The 24,451-nt window shown below is 40.4% G+C and overlaps 1 protein-coding gene across 1 annotated transcript; it reads right to left on the reverse strand.

The window, feature by feature from the left end:
• Positions 1 to 808: 808 nt before the first annotated feature.
• Positions 809 to 24,421, reverse strand: POLR3F (RNA polymerase III subunit F). Its single transcript, XM_063441384.1, has 9 exons — positions 24,294 to 24,421; positions 14,685 to 14,802; positions 10,765 to 10,832; positions 10,403 to 10,470; positions 9,765 to 9,877; positions 9,142 to 9,285; positions 6,979 to 7,086; positions 6,498 to 6,689; positions 809 to 1,267 (listed from the first exon to the last, which is right to left on the reverse strand). The coding sequence occupies exons 1-9, from the start codon at positions 24,386 to 24,388 to the stop codon at positions 1,190 to 1,192; spliced, it is 984 nt and encodes a 327-aa protein (XP_063297454.1). The 5' UTR covers positions 24,389 to 24,421; the 3' UTR covers positions 809 to 1,189.
• Between the last annotated feature and the right edge of the window lie 30 nt (positions 24,422 to 24,451).

Below are 24,451 nucleotides of genomic sequence, written 5' to 3' on the forward strand. Positions count from 1 at the left end.
GTTTTTGCTACATTCTCTTTGGAAATAAAAACTGCCTTTTAACAACATTGTTAATGATTTATATAGGGTAATTGGTCCACAAACAACGGTCTCTGTACCATTTGACTCCAGAAAGAGTAAACAGAAAATGGCTGCCATTTATTAGATGGATGTTTGGTTTCGTTCCTAATCGGGATAGCAAATGTTTGGCTTAGAAGCACCTGCAGCCCATATGAATGGCTAAATAATTCTTCAAAGTTTAAACCAGGGACCCTGGCGTGTGTGTGTGTGTGTGTGTGAGTGAGTATAATTCCACTCTGATAGAAATGGGCTTCTGACATGTTATGTTCCTTTGCAAACAGGAAGAGACTCTCCAATCCATAATAAGAAATTGCCCACGAAAGGACTATAGGCACTCTTATCAAATGTCATCACATCTAGCAATTTGTGTTGTTTAGGCTATTACAGGTAAAGCCATCAGTCAAATTAATAGGTTGTTTGTAATTGCCTTTCTTGTGATGTTGGTTCTAAAGAGTGTTAACACCAAATAGATGAAACATCAGTTGCATAAAACATTTGTACACCTGACAACGTTATAGGATTATGTCCAAAATAAACTAAAAAAATCTCATCAAATCAGGTTACTTCTGTATTTTAAATGTTCAATTGGGAAAAACTTTTTTCTGGAGCATGTTCTTAATATTATAGCCTCACACATTACAGTTGCATAAGAAATGTATTGTAAACTCGTTTTAATCACACAGTCATAGTCCTATAGTAAACCAATACAATCCCCAAAAGTTTGGGTAAAAATAAATAAAAGGCAAACTCCTGTTACATAAACTTTTAAAAAGTTGTCAATTTCACGCACATTACAGAAATAAAGTCCATAATATGCTAAAATAACCGCAATAAATATATTTAGTACATCTTATACAGTCTGTCATGCCGGGGCGTCCAGTGCAATTTCAGCAATTATTTATATTTCTAATCGTTCATGTTCTGAAACATGCCTAGATTTCGAAGAGCAAAAAACATGGATGTAGAATATTTGTCTTTGGTCCCACTCCTCCGATGCTTTGAGTTTGATTTCAATCTACAGATGGTCAGCGCAGGTAGGTCATTCAGTGCATCTTCCTGCTCATAGTTGGAAATGCTGACTTTTATTGCAGAATTCGGCAGAAGATTGGAGTAAAGCAGAAACTACCACTTAGAATTCCAGCCATTCAGTCATATAGACACAATTGGATGGAGAAATTTCGCCACCTTCATGACAGTCATCAAACACCTGTAAAAATAAAGATGAGATACTAAGATGAATAGTTAGATATAAAAAAAGAAAAAAAAAATGTTAATTTCTTGTGTGTAGAACACTTTCCACCACATATTTACCAGTATCTACCAGACCTCTTCTATTGATCAGCTAAAGAACAATAGAATGTTTTTTTTACCTAGTGCTACACTGTAGAGTCAATTCATTGCATGAGGCAGGTAGCTATACATGAAAATGTTAACACCATGTAGTTCTTTCCTTTATTGTACTTTGTTTCTCATGAGAGAAAGATACCAATATTCTGAAATGTATAAGGAACTCAAAAAAAAATAAAAATAAGTCCTGGTTTATTTTCTGATCACCAGACAGGTACATGATCAAATCTGTGGCTACAGGGCTTCTAAATAAAGACTTCCATGACTGGATATGGAATATGGATGAACATTTTAGACAATGGCCACATTGCTACAATACTATGAGAAGACTGTACCTCAGTGAAAACTCTGAAATCAAACACTAACCACAAAGGTGTGCTATAAAAAGCACAATTAACTTCTCTTTTACTGAGCACTTTGCAAACGAAAGAAAAAACACGAAAAGAACATTTAAAAAGTTTCCGCACATGCACAATACCAGAAGAGAAGCATCATGGAAAGTGATGTGTAAAATCTGAAATATTTTAAATATGGGATTCCTAGCTGGCACGTGAAACAAAAGGGTCACAGGCAGACTGCTGTTCAAGGACACAAGACTATTAAATCACGTGTATTTACAGTAAAATGACAATGTTATTCCATTCATTTAATGCATAATGAGAAATGTAATCTCAATGCATCGCATGGAACCAAACCTGTTCCATTTAGTATATAGAGAATTTTTGTCAGTGTAAAATCTGTAGAAGTCATCAAATACACTGCCACAAGTATTTGTAATGAATTCCACTAGCTTTGGAAGTGAAGATGCCCAATCTGTTACAACAAGGAGTATGGCAAGTATAATATGCTGATGGTACACTTAATAAATCAGTAAGGGCCGCAGACTTCTGAAATAATATATGGGGTTGCTAGTGAAAGAGTTAAAACAGATCTAACTGACATGTATATAATTAAAATCTATGCATTGATTAGGCACCGGAAAGCAGAGTTCAAGGAATACTACAGTATTAGGAATGCAAACTTATTCCTAACACGATACGGCTGGACTACATGTCTAGGTGCCAGTAAATCAGAGTGACAGCCACTAGAGATGCTACAAGGCAGCAATACAAGTACTGCCTTTTCCCTGAAAAGATAGCATTTACATTGCTGAACTTGCAGGGACAGGCTATATACATCAGAACCACTGCATTAAGTTGTACTGGTTCTGGTGAATATAGGGTCTATTTAAAGGTACACTCTAAGCACACAAAAAAAAAAAAGTGTTCAAATCCCAGCTTCTGTACAACAAGCTTAACCCCTTAAGGACACATGACATGTGTGACATGTCATGATTCCCTTTTATTCCAGAGGTTTGGTCCTTAAGGGGTTAAAGAGAAATTATGGTTTAAAAAAAAAAAATGACTCCTACATTTTTATGTACTTTATAACTAATGTATTAAAAGAGTGAGAAAAATCAAAAATCCATGACCTTCCAAATTTGTGAAGTTGCAGAGCCTACAGATGTTAAAGGAACACTATAGGGTCATATACACAAATATCTATTCCTGACCCTATAAAGTTAAAAAGACTATCTAGCACCCCCATGGCCCCTAAATATAAGAGCTTACCTTTAGTGATGTCTGCTGCTGTAGGCTCCGATTTGCTTGCCTGGCTGACATCATCAGAAGTGGTGATCTGGGCCAATCACCATGCTTTACCAAAGGATTGCCTGAGACTGTCGATAAGGCAGACGAGAGCAGAGCCAGCACAAATCTAACACAAACCTGGCCAATACAGCATCTCCTCACAGCGATGCATTGAATCAATGCATCTCTATGTGTAAAGTTCAGTGTCTGCATGCAATGGTGGAGACATTGTGCAGCCCTGCCCCAGGAAGCCCCTTTCTGTAGCCATCTGAGGAGTGGCCACTGGAGGTATCCCTAGGCCAGTGATGGCGAACCTGTGGCACGCCGTGCCCTCTCTGTGGGCATGCGGACATAGGTTCGCCATCAATGCAGAGTAGGCACCTGCCTGCCCGAAACGGCAGGCGCCTACTCTGCTTCTGTGTCGGGAGGCAGGGGGAGGGATCTGTGAAGCAGCTCCCCTGTCCTCCCGCGAGCAAGCTGTGTGGAGCGTTGCCACGCGTTACCATGGCAATGCTCCACACAGCATCGTATGTAGCATACTTTTTATTTTTAAACACCTTTACCCCCCACACAGTACCCCTAACCCCCCCCCCCCACACAGCACCCCCCCCCCCACAACACCCCTCCCCCCACAACACCCCTACAGGACCCCTACCCCCACAACAAAACAGCACCCCTACCCCCATACACACACAGCACCCTTCACACACACAGCAACCCTCAGACAGACACATACACTGCACCCCTTAATGCAGTGTGTGTGTGTATTCAGCGGACTGTGTGTGTGTGTATTCAGCAGACTGTGTGTGTGTATTCAGCAGACTGTGTGTGTGTATTCAGCAGACTGTGTGTGTGTATTCAGCAGACTGTGTGTGTGTATTCAGCAGACTGTGTGTGTGTATTCAGCAGACTGTGTGTGTGTATTCAGCAGACTGTGTGTGTGTATTCAGCAGACTGTGTGTGTGTATTCAGCAGACTGTGTGTGTGTATTCAGCAGACTGTGTGTGTGTATTCAGCAGACTGTGTGTGTGTATTCAGCAGACTGTGTGTGTGTATTCAGCAGACTGTGTGTGTGTATTCAGCAGACTGTGTGTGTGTATTCAGCAGACTGTGTGTGTGTATTCAGCAGACTGCGTGTGTGTATTCAGCAGACTGCGTGTGTGTATTCAGCAGACTGCGTGTGTGTATTCAGCAGACTGCGTGTGTGTATTCAGCAGACTGCGTGTGTGTATTCAGCAGACTGCGTGTGTGTATTCAGCAGACTGCGTGTGTGTATTCAGCAGACTGCGTGTGTGTATTCAGCAGACTGTGTGTGTGTATTCAGCAGACTGTGTGTGTGTATTCAGCAGACTGTGTGTGTGTATTCAGCAGACTGTGTGTGTGTGTATTCAGCAGACTGTGTGTGTGTGTATTCATCAGTCTCTGTATTCAGCAGTATTGTGTGTATGTATTCAGCAGTTCTTTTAAAACAAAAGTTGTTAATTAGTTCGGACAACTGTACAAGTTGTTTTTTCTAAACTTAAACCTCAGTATTCAGGTTTAATTGCCGTGTTGGCACTTTGAGGGAAAAAAAGTTGGCATGTATTGCGGTTTGAGCACTCAGTCTCAAAAAGGTTCGCCATCACTGCCCTAGGCTGTAATGTAAACACCGCATTTTCTCTGAAAAAAAACAAACACTGCAAAAAGCCTGAAGGGAATGATTATACTCACCTGAATAATTAAGTGTTCTTGCATAGCAAGACCACTTAATGTTATCTCACATATATATTATTATTATAGCCAAATTTGCCACCCTAACTCCTCCCACAGTTTTTACACTACATAGACCATGATATACCGAAACGTGCGGATTGTTCCCGATCGGATTGCTATTACTTTGTGGAACGTTTCTCCGAATGGTTCACGGAATATCGTCGTTCTTGCGGCGAAATTTGTCCCATAGGAATGAATTGCAAAATGTTCAAAGCTAGAGTGGGAGCTGGCAAAAGCTGAAAAATCAGGACATGATTTCTAAACTGCCACCACTCCCTCATTTTCAAGCCCACTTACACAAATCTTATATCAAAACGTTCAGCTATCCCTGCTGCCACTAGAAATGTCCACGGCTAAGCCATAGTCCTGATAGTTTTCACAATATGACCATTTGTTTGCAACTCACGCCGTCCATTGACATTCATTGAAACTTCACCCTATCCAGCTCAAACTTGAAGGGCAATTTCTAAACTGCGACTGTGCCTTCAATAATAATATTTCAGAGACATACTATGCATCAAAATGTAGGTCTGGGTCTTGTGATTCTCACAATATAAAGCCCTTCGCTGTAGGATTTATAGTTTTTAAAATATGACCGTTTAACGATGGCAACCGCCAAAATACTCTGACCTGTGCCAGGCTGCAGCAGCAAGTGATGTCATAGACAGGGCGTTTTGTACACCTGCTAATGTTTTTATGAATGTATGTTTTACTGTAACTGTGAAGCACTTTGGGCAACAACGTTCCAATTAAATGTGCTATAAAAATAAATAACAGTTACTCCGCCCACTCCAGTTGTAGACTACTGGTGGAGGCAAGAACACTTCACACAATTTCCCCAGAAATTTTAGCTTTTCTAGTTACATTAAGCTGCAGTTGTTCTGGTGACTATAGTGTCCCTTTAACTGTAGACAAAAACAGGCTCCACCAATCACAAGACATACATTTAGGTATATGGGTCTCATCTTATCTCATAAACCTCTGTTGAAGAAAGAGAGAGAGATCCTTCCCACTTACGTGTTTGGCATCCAGATTCTACATGCATAAGTTGGATAAAACAAGCACAGCAAAGGAGTATAAATCTCACTGTTGTTGTAAGCCACTCCTAGAGCAGAGTGAGTGTAAGGTATTATCTGCACCATAAACTATATGTAGTAATCCCAACATATTTATAAGGAGATATTGTAAACATTTTGGGGGGCGCTGGTGCCTTGTTGAGGTGTGACAGGGACACAGAATGTAGTTCCAGCTGAACCAGCTAATGTTTTAGTGATTTCAGGTAAACCCATCATGCACATAACATGCAGACAATAAGTTCACATTAGAGAAGTATTAACAAGCATCAGCAAATGTATACTTACAATGCATGCTTAGTAGGTGAGGGTTCCCTTCACCTCTTAGCACCAAGAAATGGACAGCAAGAATTGTGGGATGCCATAAGTGTACCGTTATCACAAACAAAGTGACACCAAATCATTTTGAACAACAGCACTTGTTAAGATTTATCAAGGATTAGACTTGATGGGCCCAACAGCTTCTTATAAAACGAGTATTCTAGATAGGGTTATCCAAATAACCATGTAACTGTCATTTTGTGTTATGGTGTCTAGAGTTCTTTTGTTACATAATATTTACACGGATCATACATATTTTAATTACCATCTCCACTGCCCCTTCTAATAACATAGTTTAGTGCAATCAATGACTTACCGGGCACAAGCCACAAGGTGTGCGCACTAAGCCTGCTGGCTGTATAACAGGGTTTATTCCTCTATAAAGCTTCATCTGTCCATCCACACTCCCAACCGTTCCTTCCTTTGCTGCAATTATGGTCATTTCTACTTTCCCATCATAAATTAAAGTGTTTAAGATGGTTTCAATATCCTCCATAGACAATTCAACCTTTAAAAAAGACAAAATAAAACTGAAAATGAATCTACAAATAATTCAATGTGAAACTAATAATACAAATAAAATAAAATGACTTGGAGTAAGGCACATGGTACATATGGAACAAATATTAAATTGATACTGCATGCACCAACAACCTTATCATAGAAGCCACCAAAACCACTTAATTGTATATCCACCAGAAGGTGACCTTGACAAAGACATTTTGTGGATGACTGTGCCATTTGAAAGAAACCTCCTACAAGGTCTGTTAAACCTTGCTCACCCTTTATTGTCTTACCTTACTAATTCCCAACTCACAGATGTATTTCCAAACTTCATGGGACGAAGCAAATGAACTGTTTCTCTGTATCATTGGGTTTTGTTTGCCATCCCGTGCAGCCTCTGCCTGTTGTATTTAATGAGGAAATGTTAGCCTTTAAACACAACGCATCTGGTTAATTATAAAGTTCAACTGAATAATTAAATATTAAGCATTCATTTCTCATGAATACAGTACCATGGTTTTTAGTCTGTAAGTATGGACACATCTATGTACTTGTACTACTTTAAAACTAGGAGGATAAGTCTAATGAAGTGGATTTGCACAATTTATTTTAGTATGAATTAAATGAGATCATAAAAATGGGTCATTGATATAAGTAGAAAAACGAAGAATGGATCACTAACCTAAAGTCTTCATTTACTGTGTATATATATATATATATATATATAAATAAAAATAAAAAATCCTTCAAAAACAACTGCTCTAGATTTTCAGGATATTTTAGCAATGGACATTTTTAGCCATCTAAGATAAGCTTGTGTCCACTAATTGATTTGCAAGTTTCCACTAAAGTGGGAATTGCTGGGAGTTCCAAATGAATTTCCAATATTTCCAAAATAGCCAAACCGAAACAGAATCGAATTGGAAAATGTTTCGGATTTGTCTATTTTGCTCTACATTTTGAAATCTCTTTGATGAATTTCTGGGTGTGTTACTCACATCTGTCTAGTTTTCATAAAGTATCTTACCTCTCCTGCTGTTAGGATTTAATGTATGTCTGCAGTATACAGAGAACTGCTATTCGGTTACCCGAGTTAAAGCTGCACTCTTAAACTCGGGTTTCATTGAAAACGCTAACACAATAAAAATAGGGATCACTCGGTCTCATTTTCAAATCGAATATTTTGCAAAAAAAAAAAAAAGGGCAATGTATAGGAATTCTGCTGCTCTATCCTGCCCTTTTCCATCAGCTGATGGGATCAGACACTTTCCGTTCATGAGAGAGAACTAGGGCAGGAACCATACACTCCTGTTATGTACTCTGGCATATGATCAGCATTACATGCAGCGTTAAAGTTTCTCTCTCGTGGGCACTGGAGAGCCCAACACGGCTGCTCAGCCAGATTTAAAAAAGTGAAACTTTCAAAAATAAATAAATCAATACGTATCATTTAAAAAAAAAAATAAAAAAAACCCAATTAATAATTAAATGTGTCAAAACCTTTAATTATTAAAAAAAAAAAAAAATGAGAAGTCAAAATTTAATGACAAGTGACCTTTTATGTGGTGCAGACATACCAAAGATGGTTGTAGTGCAGATGAAAATAAATATATCCAGAATTACTCTTTACAACCTGCTGCATGCACAGCAAAGCTATAAGAAATATGGATTATGCATGCAGAACACTTTCAAATGTTTTACTTGGGCTTCTTGATCACTTGTCTTTCTTTCCTATTTTAGCCAACTACTGCATGACCCAAATAGTTGAAATACCAACACAGACTGACTTTACGTACATAAATAGTGCTTTGAGCAATAAACATCAAATTCTTTGTTTGGTTTCAAGGTCAGGAATTTTTAAACACGTGAGAAGAACAGAGAATCACATAAGTTAAACTAAGATATTTTGCCTGCGTCAAAGTTCATCAAAGCAACCCCATAATTTGATTTTCTGACATAATTCTGGTGGGGAGAGGTTGAGGGGTGTGTGCGGCAACAAACACCCTTTTGTCATTTCCCCTATTGTGTCAAATTTCTTAAACAAAAAAAACATTACTTTTATTTTTAATATAATGGTTGTTAACAAACATGCTCCTAATAACAAAAGAAGCAGAACATATCAAACTAACAATTTATGATGTAAATTTTTTTTTTATGATTAAAGTTTGTCAATCCAACTTTATTTGATTTCAATCTGCAAGCTTATATATTTATAGCAACTGTTGCAAAATAGTGAGCACTGCCTGGGATAAGGGACAGTCTCACGCAGGGTGCATAAAGGTGGCCATCACAAAGGAAGAGTGGGACAGGTGGGCCAGTGATTTTCTCAAAGATCTCAATCTCATGAATAAAAATAAACATAAATGGTAAAATATCACTTAAAAATTACATTGCAATTTCTTTATGACAGTTATACTTTAAATTAAGTATAACAAAATGGGCTGTGCAGCTGTTACCTTGGTTTGTAAGAATTTAAAACATTGCTGATTTAGCACTTCTACAAATTCAGATTCAAAATCTTGGTCACTGTACCAGGCTCCCCCTGTCACAGATCGATCAGGTTGTATGTTATACAGCATGTAAACTTTCTTTTTAGAAGCCTAGAACAAGAAAAAAAAAGATCACTCATTAACATTAAAGTTACTAAACATTACTTCAGGTCAGCTCTTGCTCATATTTGTGGGATTTGATCCTCTCCGTTATTTTACTTCTATACTTTCGATAGACGCAGGTACTGTACTGTGATTACTTACATGTATATAGAGATAGTAAGATAGTTATGTAGCTACAAATTTGCATAAAAGTCACATGATAATACACGAGGCCTAAGTCACATGATAAAACCTAACATGTCCAAAAAATGCTTATCTATAATGAGCAATTCCAAGCCAAAGCTCTAAAAGTACAGCAATCTGCAAAAACATTAGTTTAGTTAGTGACAGCTCCCACTTTTAGAACTTTGTTTTACAATTCCCTTTCTAACAAAACAATACAAAAATAGGAAGTATCTTCCCCTCCGCCCATAGTAAGTCTTGCTTTGTTTGGAGAAATATATGGAAATGGTACAAACCAAACTTACCGCTACTGACTTGACAGCCTTAATTAGTTTCTTACTTTCCAGGTTCTTTAGAATTTTGTTGATCTCAGTCAGTGGTAAATTACTTTTGTATCTTATATCTCTGGTCCATATACCTAAATCAAATCATCCTGTTAGCCAGCAGCATATATACATCACACATTCACATCCACCTCTCTCACACAAATACGTGAACAAATAAACATTTTAAGAGAGAACTAGGCAAATCAAGTCTCTGTACTGACATGGAAAAGGGATCTAATAATTAGCAAGAATTTGTTCCAGTTCTGATCTTTTCTTTCCCCTAGACTGGCTCTCATAGTTTGCAAGGTTGCAAGTTCATTTGAGCACTGCCTTCTTCAAGTCTTCCACTGTCCATAATTGTACAGCGCTGTGGAATATGTTGGCGCTATGTAAATGATAATAATAATAATATCACTTGAATAGCTTACCCCAAAAATACTAAATCAAGGCCTACGTATGTTGAGATGCCTAATTAAAATGAGTCACTTCAACAAAGACGCACCCAATATATTATTTTTACAATATATTGACACTTCTAGTTGTCAAATGGTTAATTACATTTTTTGCCTGGTTCTGAAATTTTGAGTAAATTTGCCAAACCCTGTTTTAAGACATACCTTTATTGCTAGCATCTTCTATAATCTGGTAGACCAATTTCTCCTGATTGTCAGAACCCTTCATTTTACTGGGAAAGAACAAACAATAATTACTTAACATTGCTCTTCGGTAAAACATTCCTCTGAATAAAGCTCCTTAACTGAGCTCCTGGAGCAGATCACTAACTGAGGTGTGCAGGGCTAGAATGCAGAAAATCCCAAGTAAGCAGGAACTTCTTATGGAATAAATTATTAACAAAGCTTTCCCTCATTCAAGGTGGACCAGAAAAAAACTTCAGCTTACAGAACAGAACCTTTTTTGTTTTTGAAATTGTGATGTTCTGCATACATGACTGTCAACAAGTATGTAACAAAAGACTCACCCAGCTGTCTGAGTATCCTTCATTCTGTACAGAAGACCTGTGCCACTTCTCAGCAGGTCCAGTTGGCCCTTAATTTGATGAGAAAGAGAGGGTACAATAATATCTAAATGCATAGTGTAAAAACAAGGTAAATATAGTCAACATTTCCTATATAGACTTTAAAAAAGGCACTCCAAGGATGTAGACAATACAGGGAGTTAAAATGGTTATGATAACAAGATAAGCCCAAATTTATATTTAGGGGTGCGAAAAACCTCAAACAAATGGTAACATCTAGTTTCATTAAAACAGAAGCACCGAGAAACTTTTTAAGTGACTGGACACAAGAACAAAAGGGTTTTTTCTACTGTGGATCTTGTAGAGCCTGCTGTAATACCTTAAGACCAAATAATAAGAAAGTAGAAAACTTCCATTCATCAGTTACTAAAAAAGAGTATCATATTAAAACTCTAATTACTTGCCATTCTACCTATGTAATTTATCTCTTACAATGTAGTTGCGGATACCAATATGTGGGGAAAACGTCCCGCCAACTCAAAATAAGGATTAGCGAACACCTTAGAAATATTCAGAAAGGTTTTCAGAACCATAGTGTATCCAGACATTTTTCACAACACCATGGTTCGGATCCCAAGTGTCTAAGTTTTTTTGCCATTGAAAAAGTGGTAGGACACTGGAGAGGTGGGGATATATCCAAAGCTCTCAGCTTAAAAGAATCCAAGTGGATTTTCAAATTACGTTCCCTGGCCCCAAGAGGATTAAATATTGATTTTGAGATCAATAAGCTGCTATAACAGATGCTATTTGAGTTAGTCCGCACATGAGAGTATTATCATTTTTTTAATATTTTTTTTTTTTAATATTTTTTTATGATTCTTATTGCCCCTTTTTAGCCTATTTTATAGGTTTTATTTATTTATTAAACATATTTATTAATATACCTCCGATATGGAGAAGTTTTGATTCTTTGGTTTTAGCGATTGGGACAAGAAATTGCTGGACAGCTAGTTTTGTATATATAGGATTTTTAGTATTTTTGTACAGTGACCCTATATTGGGTCCATCTAGCACTTTAATTTCATGCACTTTAAAGATAATGTAGTTCACTTATTATTTATTTCAGTGATCTACATAAGAAATACATTTATTTAATTTATGATGGATGATGTAATTAGTATGTATAATTATACTTTTTTTCTTTCTATTTTGTATGCAATATTTGCTTTGCGGTATGAGTATTCATATATGGGGACTGCTCGCCCACTCTAAAGATGGCCACCTTGCCCTCAAGTTGATAATGGACACTCTTATATTCCTAGAAGAGGGAAGATCTTTCTGCCGTCTGACTTCCAGCGAAACCGGAAGTAACGTGACGGACGGACTTTGCGGTTACACACGTCACCGGAAGTGACGCGACGGACGGACGCCATTGCTGTACGCGTCACCGGAAGTGACGTGACAGAATACCGGAACGGACTTGAAACTCCCCCATCTCTATAGTCACACACGATCTTACCATATCGTGTATGTTGACTATGATGGGAGGAGGATATGAACTATCAATATTGTTGTTTTATGTTTCCTGTCATTTGGGTATTATTCTGTCTATTTTTGTATATCTCCGAACCGGATGTGCAGCCATATTGGAGGTGGCAGACCACATCCGGTCCAGACCATATAAGGTAATTTACCTGTACAAGTGTTGCAAATTGAGTAATTAAGCCTTGCAATATCACCCCCTATATAAGCTGTGGTATATTCATTGTAATTTAGAAGAGCACCTGAGGAAGACCACTAACAGTTGGTTGAAACGCGTTGTGCAATATTGCTTATCATTATTTTTTTTAAAATAAATCACTTATCCTGGTACTCCTGGCTCCTGGCTCCTGACTCCAAACTTGACGATTATTAAGACTTAAGGGGAACCTGCCTGAAGATTCAAAGAAATGTACATGTCCCATTTAAGTGACATGAAAGCTGCATAAGTCCTGAGCCTACTTCTAAACGGCTCATTAAAGTGTGAGTGATTCCATCTCAGAATTTCCCGTTGTATTGTATATAATATACAGGTTGCACTATGTCCTTCTCTGTGTTTATATTTTTTGTATAGGGATTTTCTATAAGTGAATCCATTCATTGTGTATAAGGAGGAGATACCTATTATTTGTCATATTTCAGGTAATCACTCCTCTTGGTGTGTGTGTGCGCTTTTACCTTTTTTGGTTGTTCAGTATTCTCTTTAAGTATATATAGTGGTGATATACTTGGTTTTGGCTGCACCATTCACCTATTTGACCCTTTAGCGCCACCTCTATACTGTTTTTTGTTATATGATAACAAGAGTACCTTGATGATCTTTCTTGGTAAGGGGACAAACTGGTTTACAAAGTCCCACTCTGTATCCAAGTCAAAATGAATTGCAGCTTAATGGCATCCAACTTCTGCAACGATGCAGACGCCAGATGTTGACACTTTCCTTCATTAACAGGCTGAGAGAGTTAGCCCTCTCAACCAATGTACAGAATAGGTATAGAAGTAATATTAGCAAGCCCGGAATTCTTGTCCCAGGCAGGCTAATCAAAACTGAACCAAAGTGAGCTTAGTACAATCTGGATAGAACGCCCAGACTCTACTAATCAAATGAGTGGAGCACTAAAAGGTATAAACTTACCCTAAAATGGGGTTAAATCTCAGATGAATATCAGTACATATAAAGGAAACAAAAAATAAAACACCATATAGTGTAAATCCACAGGTGATAATGTATTTTGGTGATAATTCAAGTAGTCAAACTCACATTGATCAGAGCCTTAAAGGGACAGGCTCAAATCACTTGCACAGTAGGATCGTATGGAGACACTGCACCCTTTTGCCTGGAATGGATTTCCCCCATAGTGTGGGAGAAACGCGTCTCGGGACTGGAGCTAATTACTGGGACATTCTTTATCTTATATAGAAGCAACTGGATATTTTTTATTTAATTCTATGTTTTTGTTTTTATATTTAAAGTTGCAATAAATGTATGTATTTTAAACCAAGTCCCATCAGCTTCTAACTTCATCTTGCTGCTAAAGAAGGGCAGGTGCGCAGGTCCATCATCCAGAGCCAGGTTCTCATTGGCTCAGGAAAAGGTTTTTTTACTTTGGTTGAAACGTAATACACTACGAAGTCTCCCTTTCTCTTTCCTTTGAGGAAATCCATCCCAGGCAAAAGGGTGCAGTGTCTCCATACGATACTACTGTGCAAGAGATTTGAGCCTGTCCCTTTAAGGCTCTGATCAATGTGAGTTTGACTACTTGAATTATCACCTGTGGATTTACACTATATTGTGTTTTATTTTATGTTTCCTTTATATGTACTGATATTCATCTGAGATTTAACCCCATTTTAGGGTAAGTGTATACCTTTAGCGCTCCACTCATTTGATTAGTAGAGTCTGGACGTTATATCCAGATTGTAATAAGCTCACTTTGGTTCATTACTATAATTAGTGGGGATAAGAGTATCCACGAGAGTGTGTAGCTGCTTATTTCTAACTCAATTACATTTGTAAGCGCACTATACACAGTAATCACCAATCTGTGTGTTAGGCTAATCAAAACTGTCAGTGGTGGAGTTACGTGACAGGGGCATTGCACCATGACCACTTAAAAACACTGAGGTAGTAATGGTGCTTGGAGTAACCCTTTAAACTATTTTAGCAGAAAATACATAAGGAAAACATGCAACAGCAAGACTGTTTTGTTTTGCTTTTTATATCTTCAATCAAAGTTTCAAAAGTTCAAAAATCTCTTTACAAGATCTTGTAAACATCTTTGAAAAATGATGATAAAGCAGCAAAGTAATCGTGACTGTGTGTGAATCCTTCAGTACTCCAAGGTCATTTTGCATTCTGTGCCAGTAGTAACACAGTAACATACCGTTGACAGTAGTCTGTTGATAGCCATGGCCCTCTGCTTGGGTTCAATGTGAGGCATCTCATTCTGAATAACTTGATCTGTGATTCCATGAGGAAACTGCTGACACAGCTCTATGATCCTAAACAAGAACAAAGAAATAAAATAAAAAAAAAGTATAAGTGAAATAATCCACATAAACAATGTTACTATAAAGATGACACATGCTAGTAAGTTAAAGGGGGGTCGGGGAGATGTCCATGCCCTGAGCATCAAGCCTGGCGTTTCCTTCCATCCCCCCCCCCCACCCCCTTGGTGCATGACCCTCTAACTCTCTCTCATCTCTTACTCTTCTCTTACTACCCTATCTTTCTAAAAGGACCTTTACGTCCACAGCTTGCACACTAGCGAATCTCGCATCAATAGGCACTCAACGGGCAACACTAACCCAAGACAGGGACTCTGAAACATTCCTCAGGCAAAGTATACACTAACAGCACCCCACACACTCCACATACAGCCTGTACAACCGGTAGTTGATATTTAGGTCCCATCGCAGCTTACCCCAGTATCAGATTCAACCGCGACACATCCGAATCTATAGACCCTGGGGTCCCGACAGGGAGGTCACAATTAAAACAAGATAACTGTTATAACATTACAAGAAGGAAGTTATGTATGTTACACGTCAATAGCAAAGTTACAATAATCTGTACCCACTATACTGGACGTTTGTCACGTTACTATAACGCTATAAAAAAGAAAAAACCTTGACAGACTGAGCAAGCCAGTTACCATTCTTTGATGTAAGACATGTTTTAATGGTATTTAGCTTTCTTTCTGTATCATTTATACAATACTATATATATTGTGCACAAGCCTTATATTGATGTACTGCACTCTTTGTCAATGCAAAAATAAAAAAATATATGACACATGCTACTCATCACACAAGTGGACATTACGTATATAAATCAATTCTGTGACATAATTCTAAAAATCACAGTTAGCAAGGACATTTCATAGAATTCCCAGAATTGACAAAGTCCGATTAAATAATCTAGATTAGCAAACTTCATACACGGGGCACATTGAACAAAGAAAATAATAAGCAGACATTTACTGTGATAAAACCAAACTGCTAATAGTAAATTTTGGTGTCCCAGTTGCATCTTTACAATAATATAAAAAAAAAATGTATTCATACATATTTACATTTTTTTGAGTAGAGTAGAGCTCACACAGAAGTGACGCTGCCATGGTTAGTCAGGAAAGCTATGTGTAGACAAACGTGGGTGTTTGCATCTGGTAATGTTGCCATGTTTTTTGTGAAATAGGCAGGATGTGTACTTAAACTTCCTTTAATAAATGGTCACTTTAAACGCCATAACATTGTATGCTCCTCCCCTTTTTTTGTACGTAAAAGTAAAATCTTAGAGTCACGAGACTGACCCAAATATGGAGATGTATAACGGATAGTACCGTTCTAAGTAAGTTCTTGTATTCAAAGACGTGGTATTGATTATTTGTCAGAAGAATGCACATTTGTTGTATTTAAATATATATAAATGACGGGGGCGGGGCCGGACCGCCATGCTAACCGGTCGCATGGAGGAGAGGCTCCGGAGAAACCGGGCCCTTTAAGCTACCTACAGCGGGATTTTGCACACAAAACGGGCCTACACGACACCCCATAGATGTGGGAGCGGTGGCAGACCCCGAGATCGGGAGTTCTGGTCCTCTGAAGGGGGCGCGGAGCTTCGAGGGCTGCGGCCTACCCGGAATGGGAGCGCGGTGGACGGCCGCTGCTGCGTCTTCCTCCCCGGCTGCCACAGACTGTCAGATTTGCTTGCCGGCCCTGCTTCCCCCCCCTTTGGACCGGGGGGGTCATCCCGGTCCCCGCTGAGGGGAGCCTGAGACGGGTGGGGGCTGAGGCGCACGGGACCATCGACCGGCCCCTCAAAATGGCGACGGCAGACAGCTCTTCATTATCTTCCCCTGCACCATGGAGCCCCCTTGAACCGCGGGCACAGCATCTGCCCTGCCAGAGAGCTTCAAGAAAACCGTGGAAATACTCACCGCGGTCTGGGAGAGTGAGAGACCCCCGGCCCGCACTGGTTGTTCCTTGGTGGGGCCGAGTGCAGAAGGCGCGGAATGAAAGTGTGCTGCAGCGTGTAACAGCCAAGCAGACCTACACGACTTCCAGCGCTGCACCCCCTGGACCTCAAAGCCTGACATGGGGTGACTTACCACACACAGATGAGCACCTGCAAAGCTGAACTGCCATGGTGATGGATCAGTACCCGAGTGGAGGAAGTTATACATGCCAGCATAGAGACTCTCACAACACCACAGGACACTGACTAAACAAGAGGAGCTGTAGGTTTACATCAGCTACCTAAGAGCAGCTACCTATCTACCTCTTGCCACCTAAACGGCGCCTAACATCCACCGTAGCCATACTATTACATTATTATGTCTACTGTTAATACCTAATAATACAGGAATGCACTCAGCCCCGGTGGCCGCCCGACTACCTACGACTGGCAGCGGTAATATCGAAGTTCAACTGTGTAGTACTCTTGAAAGCCCACATTTACTTAAGTTAAAAATATATATTTTATGCCGTAAGCTAGTAGACCTCATCGTGACCCATTGCATTTGATATGATAACTCAGCCTGCGCTAAACTGGACATCTGTAACCTGCATTACGCTAGTTTCTGGAGGAGCATGTAACCTAAGGCGATTAAGCTATAACTGCGTGACTGTACAATGCCCTAGCCTGTTATATTAATTTTCTGTTCTCTTGCTTACACCCACCGTAGCACATTCACAACTATGCTCATGACATAACCTTGTGTAGTCAGACTCTGGGATAGGTATGATTAGCCCAACTCTGTAATGTATAGTCCTAGCCTGACAGTTCCTATCAATGTGACTACTAGGTGGAGCCCATCTGCGAGCCAAGCTATTGTTTCTCTTTGCTTTCTATGAAACTTAAGATATAATCCTGTTCATTTTCCTGTTTCAAAAAAAATAGTGCAATGTTTTTCTATAATGCCATGTGATTAAATGTGAATACAAACTTGGTTGCACCGGCTGTTGTGGCAGTGCAAACCCACATGTTTAAACTATGCACAACAAAAATAAAGAATTTAAAAAATATATATATATATATAAATGATGAGATACTATATGACTCTTGTTTTATTTTAAAAAATACAAGTATTAATAAGGACTTCTTTTGTTCATCAAAATTGTAAGCAATTCGGTCTACATGTACTGTAAAATAAAGAATAAAAATAAATAAATAAATGAAGAGTAACTGCTCTTCGTTCCTCACCCCAGTAAACACTATTTAACATATATGTAAAAAGAAACTATAGTGCCATTAAAACAAACTTGTTTTCCTGGCACTACAGTTCCCCCCCTCCCTCGTGGTGTGGAAGGGGTTAAAAACACCTGTCACTTACCTCGGGTCCGCCTTCACTCCTCACCCACTGACATCAGCTGGCAGGGTAACCCACTGCGCACGTGTGAAAATGGCCGCACTGGCATTATACAATGCTTTCCTATGACGCTGGACGATTTCAACACTTACTGAGGTGAATAACGCAGTGTAGGTAATAAACAAAAAAAAAAAAAAACTGAAAATCATTCTTACCTCCGCTACACTTCCGTGTTGAGGCAGCTTTGCTGTACCACAATGTCTTGGGCATGTGCATGAGCACTTGGACATCTAACAGAAATGCCATAGGTGTGCATGTACATTTGACATTTTCTTCAGTAGCAGTGTATGTGTGCATGCACTGCAAGAGTTAGCCCATTTACACACCTGCATTGCATGAAAATTTAAATAAAAGGGAACTAGAAATACCTGTACTTTTTTTTTTAGCATTATCAATAGTTAACTTTCTACTAGGAAAGTTAGATTATAGGTAGAAGGCAAACATGATAGATAAAGTACTGCCAACTATGGCCTACCGTCTAAACCAGACCTGCAAAACATACGGCCAGCCAAAGGATTGGTGCAGCCCGCACACTAAGGTGGCCCGTCAGTTGGCCCATGCACATAGGGCTACCCAGAGGGCATGTGTCAGCAGGGGCCCGGACTGGCACTGTGTCCATTTTACAACGCTTCTGGGCCCTTTGCTTATTGGCAGCAAGGGAGGAAGTGAGAGCCGGCAGTGAGGAGGTTGCCAGGCCAGGAGAACAGAACAGAAGGCAGGAGAGGAGGGGGTGCAGGCTGCAAGAGCCAGACCCTAACTTCCTTCAGCCACAGCTTGAACACCAGGGTAACCACCGTCCAGCACACAAAACTTATGTCTGTCAGTGTGTGTGTCATGTATCTGTATGCCTGTCAGTGTGTGTGTGTGTGTGTGTGTGTGTATGTGTCTGTATGCCTGTCAATGTGTATGTGTCTGTATGCCTGTCAATGTGTGTGTGTGTGTGTGTGTCTGTATGCCTGTCAATGTGTGTGTGTGTGTGTCTGTATCTGTATGCCTGTCAATGTGTATGTGTCTGTATGCCTGTCAATGTGTGTGTGTCTGTATGCCTGTCAATGTGTGTGTGTGTGTGTCTGTATGCCTGTCAATGTGTGTGTGTGTGTGTCTGTATGCCTGTCAATGTGTGTGTGTGTGTGTCTGTATGCCTGTCAATGTGTGTGTGTGTGTGTGTGTCTGTATCTGTATGCCTGTCAATGTGTGTGTGTGTGTCTGTATGCCTGTCAATGTGTGTGTGTGTGTGTGTCTGTATGCCTGTCAATGTGTGTGTGTGTGTGTCTGTATGCCTGTCAATGTGTGTGTGTGTGTCTGTATGCCTGTCAATGTGTGTGTGTGTGTGTGTCTGTATGCCTGTCAATGTGTGTGTGTGTCTGTATGCCTGTCAATGTGTGTGTGTGTGTGTATGCCTGTCAATGTGTGTGTGTGTGTGTGTATGCCTGTCAATGTGTGTGTGTGTGTGTATGCCTGTCAATGTGTGTGTGTGTGTGTGTATGCCTGTCAATGTGTGTGTGTGTGTGTATGCTTGTCAATGTGTGTGTGTGTGTGTGTGTGTGTGTATGCCTGTCAATGTGTGTGTGTGTCTGTATGCCTGTCAATGTGTGTGTGTGTGTGTATGCCTGTCAATGTGTGTGTGTGTGTGTGTGTGTGTGTGTATGCCTGTCAATGTGTGTGTGTGTGTGTGTGTATGCCTGTCAATGTGTGTGTGTGTGTGTGTGTGTATGCCTGTCAATGTGTGTGTGTGTGTGTGTATCTGTATGCCTGTCAATGTGTGTGTGTGTGTATCTGTATGCCTGTCAATGTGTGTGTGTGTGTGTGTGTGTGTGTGTGTGTGTGTGTATCTGTATGCCTGTCAATGTGTGTGTGTGTGTGTGTATATCTGTATGCCTGTCAATGTGTGTGTGTGTGTGTGTGTGTGTGTATGCCTGTCAATGTGTGTGTGTGTGTGTATGCCTGTCAATGTGTGTGTGTGTGTATGCCTGTCAATGTGTGTGTGTGTGTGTGTGTGTGTGTGTATCTGTATGCCTGTCAATGTGTGTGTGTGTGTATCTGTATGCCTGTCAATGTGTGTGTGTGTGTGTGTGTGTGTGTGTGTATCTGTATGCCTGTCAATGTGTGTGTGTGTGTATCTGTATGCCTGTCAATGTGTGTGTGTGTGTGTATCTGTATGCCTGTCAATGTGTGTGTGTGTGTGTGTGTGTATCTGTATGCCTGTCAATGTGTGTGTGTATGCCTGTCAATGTGTGTGTGTATCTGTATGCCTGTCAATGTGTGTTTGTATCTGTATGCCTGTCAATGTGTGTTTGTGTGTGTGTGTGTGTATCTGTATGCCTGTCAATGTGTGTTTGTGTGTGTGTGTATGCCTGTCAATGTGTGTTTGTGTGTGTGTGTGTGTGTATCTGTATGCCTGTCAATGTGTGTGTGTGTGTGTGTATCTGTATGCCTGTCAATGTGTGTGTGTGTGTGTGTGTGTGTGTGTATCTGTATGCCTGTCAATGTGTGTGTGTGTGTGTGTATCTGTATGCCTGTCAATGTGTGTGTGTGTGTGTGTGTGTGTGTGTATCTGTATGCCTGTCAATGTGTGTGTGTGTGTATCTGTATGCCTGTCAATGTGTGTGTGTGTATCTGTATGCCTGTCAATGTGTGTGTGTGTGTATCTGTATGCCTGTCAATGTGTGTGTGTGTGTGTGTGTGTATATCTGTATGCCTGTCAATGTGTGTGTGTGTGTGTATGCCTGTCAATGTGTGTGTGTGTGTGTATGCCTGTCAATGTGTGTGTGTGTGTGTATGCCTGTCAATGTGTGTGTGTGTGTGTGTGTGTGTGTATCTGTATGCCTGTCAATGTGTGTATCTGTATGCCTGTCAATGTGTGTGTGTGTGTGTGTGTGTGTATCTGTATGCCTGTCAATGTGTGTGTGTGTGTATCTGTATGCCTGTCAATGTGTGTGTGTGTGTGTGTATCTGTATGCCTGTCAATGTGTGTGTGTGTGTATCTGTATGCCTGTCAATGTGTGTGTGTGTGTGTGTGTATCTGTATGCCTGTCAATGTGTGTGTGTGTGTGTGTGTGTATCTGTATGCCTGTCAATGTGTGTGTGTATGCCTGTCAATGTGTGTGTGTATCTGTATGCCTGTCAATGTGTGTTTGTGTGTGTGTATCTGTATGCCTGTCAATGTGTGTTTGTGTGTGTGTGTGTGTATCTGTATGCCTGTCAATGTGTGTTTGTGTGTGTGTGTGTGTATGCCTGTCAATGTGTGTTTGTGTGTGTGTGTGTGTGTATCTGTATGCCTGTCAATGTGTGTGTGTGTGTGTGTGTGTGTATCTGTATGCCTGTCAATGTGTGTGTGTGTGTGTGTGTGTGTATCTGTATGCCTGTCAATGTGTGTGTGTGTGTGTGTGTGTATCTGTATGCCTGTCAATGTGTGTGTGTGTGTATCTGTATATCTGTATGCCTGTCAATGTGTGTGTGTGTGTATCTGTATGCCTGTCAATGTGTGTGTGTGTATCTGTATGCCTGTCAATGTGTGTGTGTGTGTATCTGTATGCCTGTCAATGTGTGTGTGTGTGTGTGTGTATCTGTATGCCTGTCAATGTGTGTGTGTGTGTGTGTGTATCTGTATGCCTGTCAATGTGTGTGTGTCTGTATGCCTGTCAATGTGTGTGTGTCTGTATGCCTGTCAATGTGTGTGTGTCTGTATCTGTATGCCTGTCAATGTGTGTGTGTGTGTGTCTGTATCTGTATGCCTGTCAATGTGTGTGTGTGTGTGTGTGTCTGTATCTATATGCCTGTCAATGTGTGTGTGTGTGTGTATCTGTATGCCTGTCAATGTGTGTGTGTGTGTGTATCTGTATGCCTGTCAATGTGTGTGTGTGTGTGTGTATCTGTATGCCTGTCAATGTGTGTGTGTGTGTGTATCTGTATGCCTGTCAATGTGTGTGTGTGTGTGTGTGTGTGTATCTGTATGCCTGTCAATGTGTGTGTGTGTCTGTATCTGTATGCCCGTCAGTGTGTGTGTGTCTGTATGCCCGTCAGTGTGTGTGTGTGTGTGTGTGTGTATCTGTATGCCTGTCAATGTGTGTGTGTGTGTGTGTGTGTATCTGTATGCCTGTCAATGTGTGTGTGTGTGTGTGTGTGTGTATCTGTATGCCTGTCAATGTGTGTGTGTGTGTGTGTGTGTGTATCTGTATGCCTGTCAATGTGTGTGTGTGTGTGTGTGTGTGTATCTGTATGCCTGTCAATGTGTGTGTGTGTGTGTGTATCTGTATGCCTGTCAATGTGTGTGTGTGTGTGTGTATCTGTATGCCTGTCAATGTGTGTGTGTGTGTGTGTGTGTGTATCTGTATGCATGTCAATGTGTGTGTGTGTGTGTGTATCTGTATGCCTGTCAATGTGTGTGTGTGTATCTGTATGCCTGTCAATGTGTGTGTGTGTGTGTGTGTGTGTGTGTATCTGTATGCCTGTCAATGTGTGTGTGTGTATCTATATGCCTGTCAATGTGTGTGTGTGTGTGTGTGTGTATCTGTATGCCTGTCAATGTGTGTGTGTGTGTATCTGTATGCCTGTCAATGTGTGTGTGTGTGTGTATCTGTATGCCTGTCAATGTGTGTGTGTGTGTGTGTGTATCTGTATGCCTGTCAATGTGTGTGTGTGTGTGTGTGTATCTGTATGCCTGTCAATGTGTGTGTGTGTGTGTGTATCTGTATGCCTGTCAATGTGTGTGTGTGTGTGTGTGTGTGTATCTGTATGCCTGTCAATGTGTGTGTGTGTGTGTATCTGTATGCCTGTCAATGTGTGTGTGTGTATCTGTATGCCTGTCAATGTGTGTGTGTGTATCTGTATGCCTGTCAATGTGTGTTTGTGTGTGTGTGTGTGTGTATCTGTATGCCTGTCAATGTGTGTGTGTGTGTGTATCTGTATGCCTGTCAATGTGTGTGTGTGTGTGTGTGTATCTGTATGCCTGTCAATGTGTGTGTGTGTGTGTGTGTATCTGTATGCCTGTCAATGTGTGTGTGTGTGTGTGTATCTGTATGCCTGTCAATGTGTGTGTGTGTGTGTGTGTGTGTATCTGTATGCCTGTCAATGTGTGTGTGTGTGTGTGTGTGTGTGTGTGTGTGTGTGTATCTGTATGCCTGTCAATGTGTGTGTGTGTATCTGTATGCCTGTCAATGTGTGTGTGTGTATCTGTATGCCTGTCAATGTGTGTGTGTGTATCTGTATGCCTGTCAATGTGTGTGTGTGTGTGTGTATCTGTATGCCTGTCAATGTGTGTGTGTGTGTGTATCTGTATGCCTGTCAATGTGTGTGTGTGTATCTGTATGCCTGTCAATGTGTGTGTCTGTATCTGTATGCCTGTCAATGTGTGTGTGTGTGTGTCTGTATCTGTATGCCCGTCAGTGTGTGTGTGTGTCTGTATGCCCGTCAGTGTGTGTGTGTGTCTGTATGCCCGTCAGTGTGTGTGTCTGTATCTCTGTCAGTGTGTGTCTGTGTCTGTATGCCTGCCAATGTGTGTGTGTCTGTATCTCTGTCAGTGTGTGTCTGTGTCTGTATGCCTGCCAATGTGTGTGTGTCTGTATCTGTATGCCTGCCAATGTGTGTGTGTCTGTATCTGTATGCCTGCCAATGTGTGTGTGTCTGTATCTGTATGCCTGCCAATGTGTGTGTCTGTCAGTGTGTATGTCTGTATCTGTTTGCACGTGTGTGTGTGTGTGTGTGTGTGTGTGTGTGTGTGTGTGTGTGTGTGTGTGTGTGTGTGTGTGTGTGTGTGTGTGTGTGTGTGTGTGTGTGTGTATATTTACACGTAATTTTATACCTTTACTTGGAGAGTGAGGCACTAAAAACCTGGAGCCAGAAGAAATGTAGCCTGTTTTAATTTTGGCCCCTACCTACTGCCAAGTTGTGCAGGTCTGATCTAAACCATGATAGTAGAGATAAACACATATAGAGTTATTCACTAAAGTGTGAATTGTCATGAATTCAAAGTGAATTTCACATTTTAGGCCTGGTTAAGCAAACGGGGAAAAAACATAATAAAGTTGTATGTTTGGCAATATTGGCCTAAAAATGTAAATTGGTTTTAATTCCCGACTATTCTCATATTAGTGAAAAAGCCTGTTTGGTTGATGCTGAACCAACCTGTTCTCTATTTCCCCAGCCTCCACGTTCTCCTGCTTTACTTTCACCTCCGCCATCTCTCCTCTCTCTCCTCTCTCCCCACTCCAGCAGGGCATGCATGCAGTCAGTATACATCAGGCACTAGACGCCATTTTTGATATGGGCAAAATCCATTATCG

Source organism: Pelobates fuscus, chromosome 2 (genome assembly GCF_036172605.1).
Source record: "Pelobates fuscus isolate aPelFus1 chromosome 2, aPelFus1.pri, whole genome shotgun sequence".
NCBI lineage: Eukaryota > Metazoa > Chordata > Amphibia > Anura > Pelobatidae > Pelobates > Pelobates fuscus.

Bases quoted from the DNA above. Each gene is read 5' to 3' on its own strand.
- POLR3F (XM_063441384.1), bottom strand. From the start codon at position 24,388: ATGCCCTGCTGGAGTGGGGAGAGAGGAGAGAGAGGAGAGATGGCGGAG. The intron at 14,803-24,293 runs GTTGGTTCAGCA...GTTCTTGTTTAG, and splicing joins GCTGGGGAAATAGAGAACAG to GATCATAGAGCTGTGTCAGC. The intron at 7,087-9,141 runs GTAACAGCTGCA...TAAATACAACAG, and splicing joins TTAAATTCTTACAAACCAAG to GCAGAGGCTGCACGGGATGG.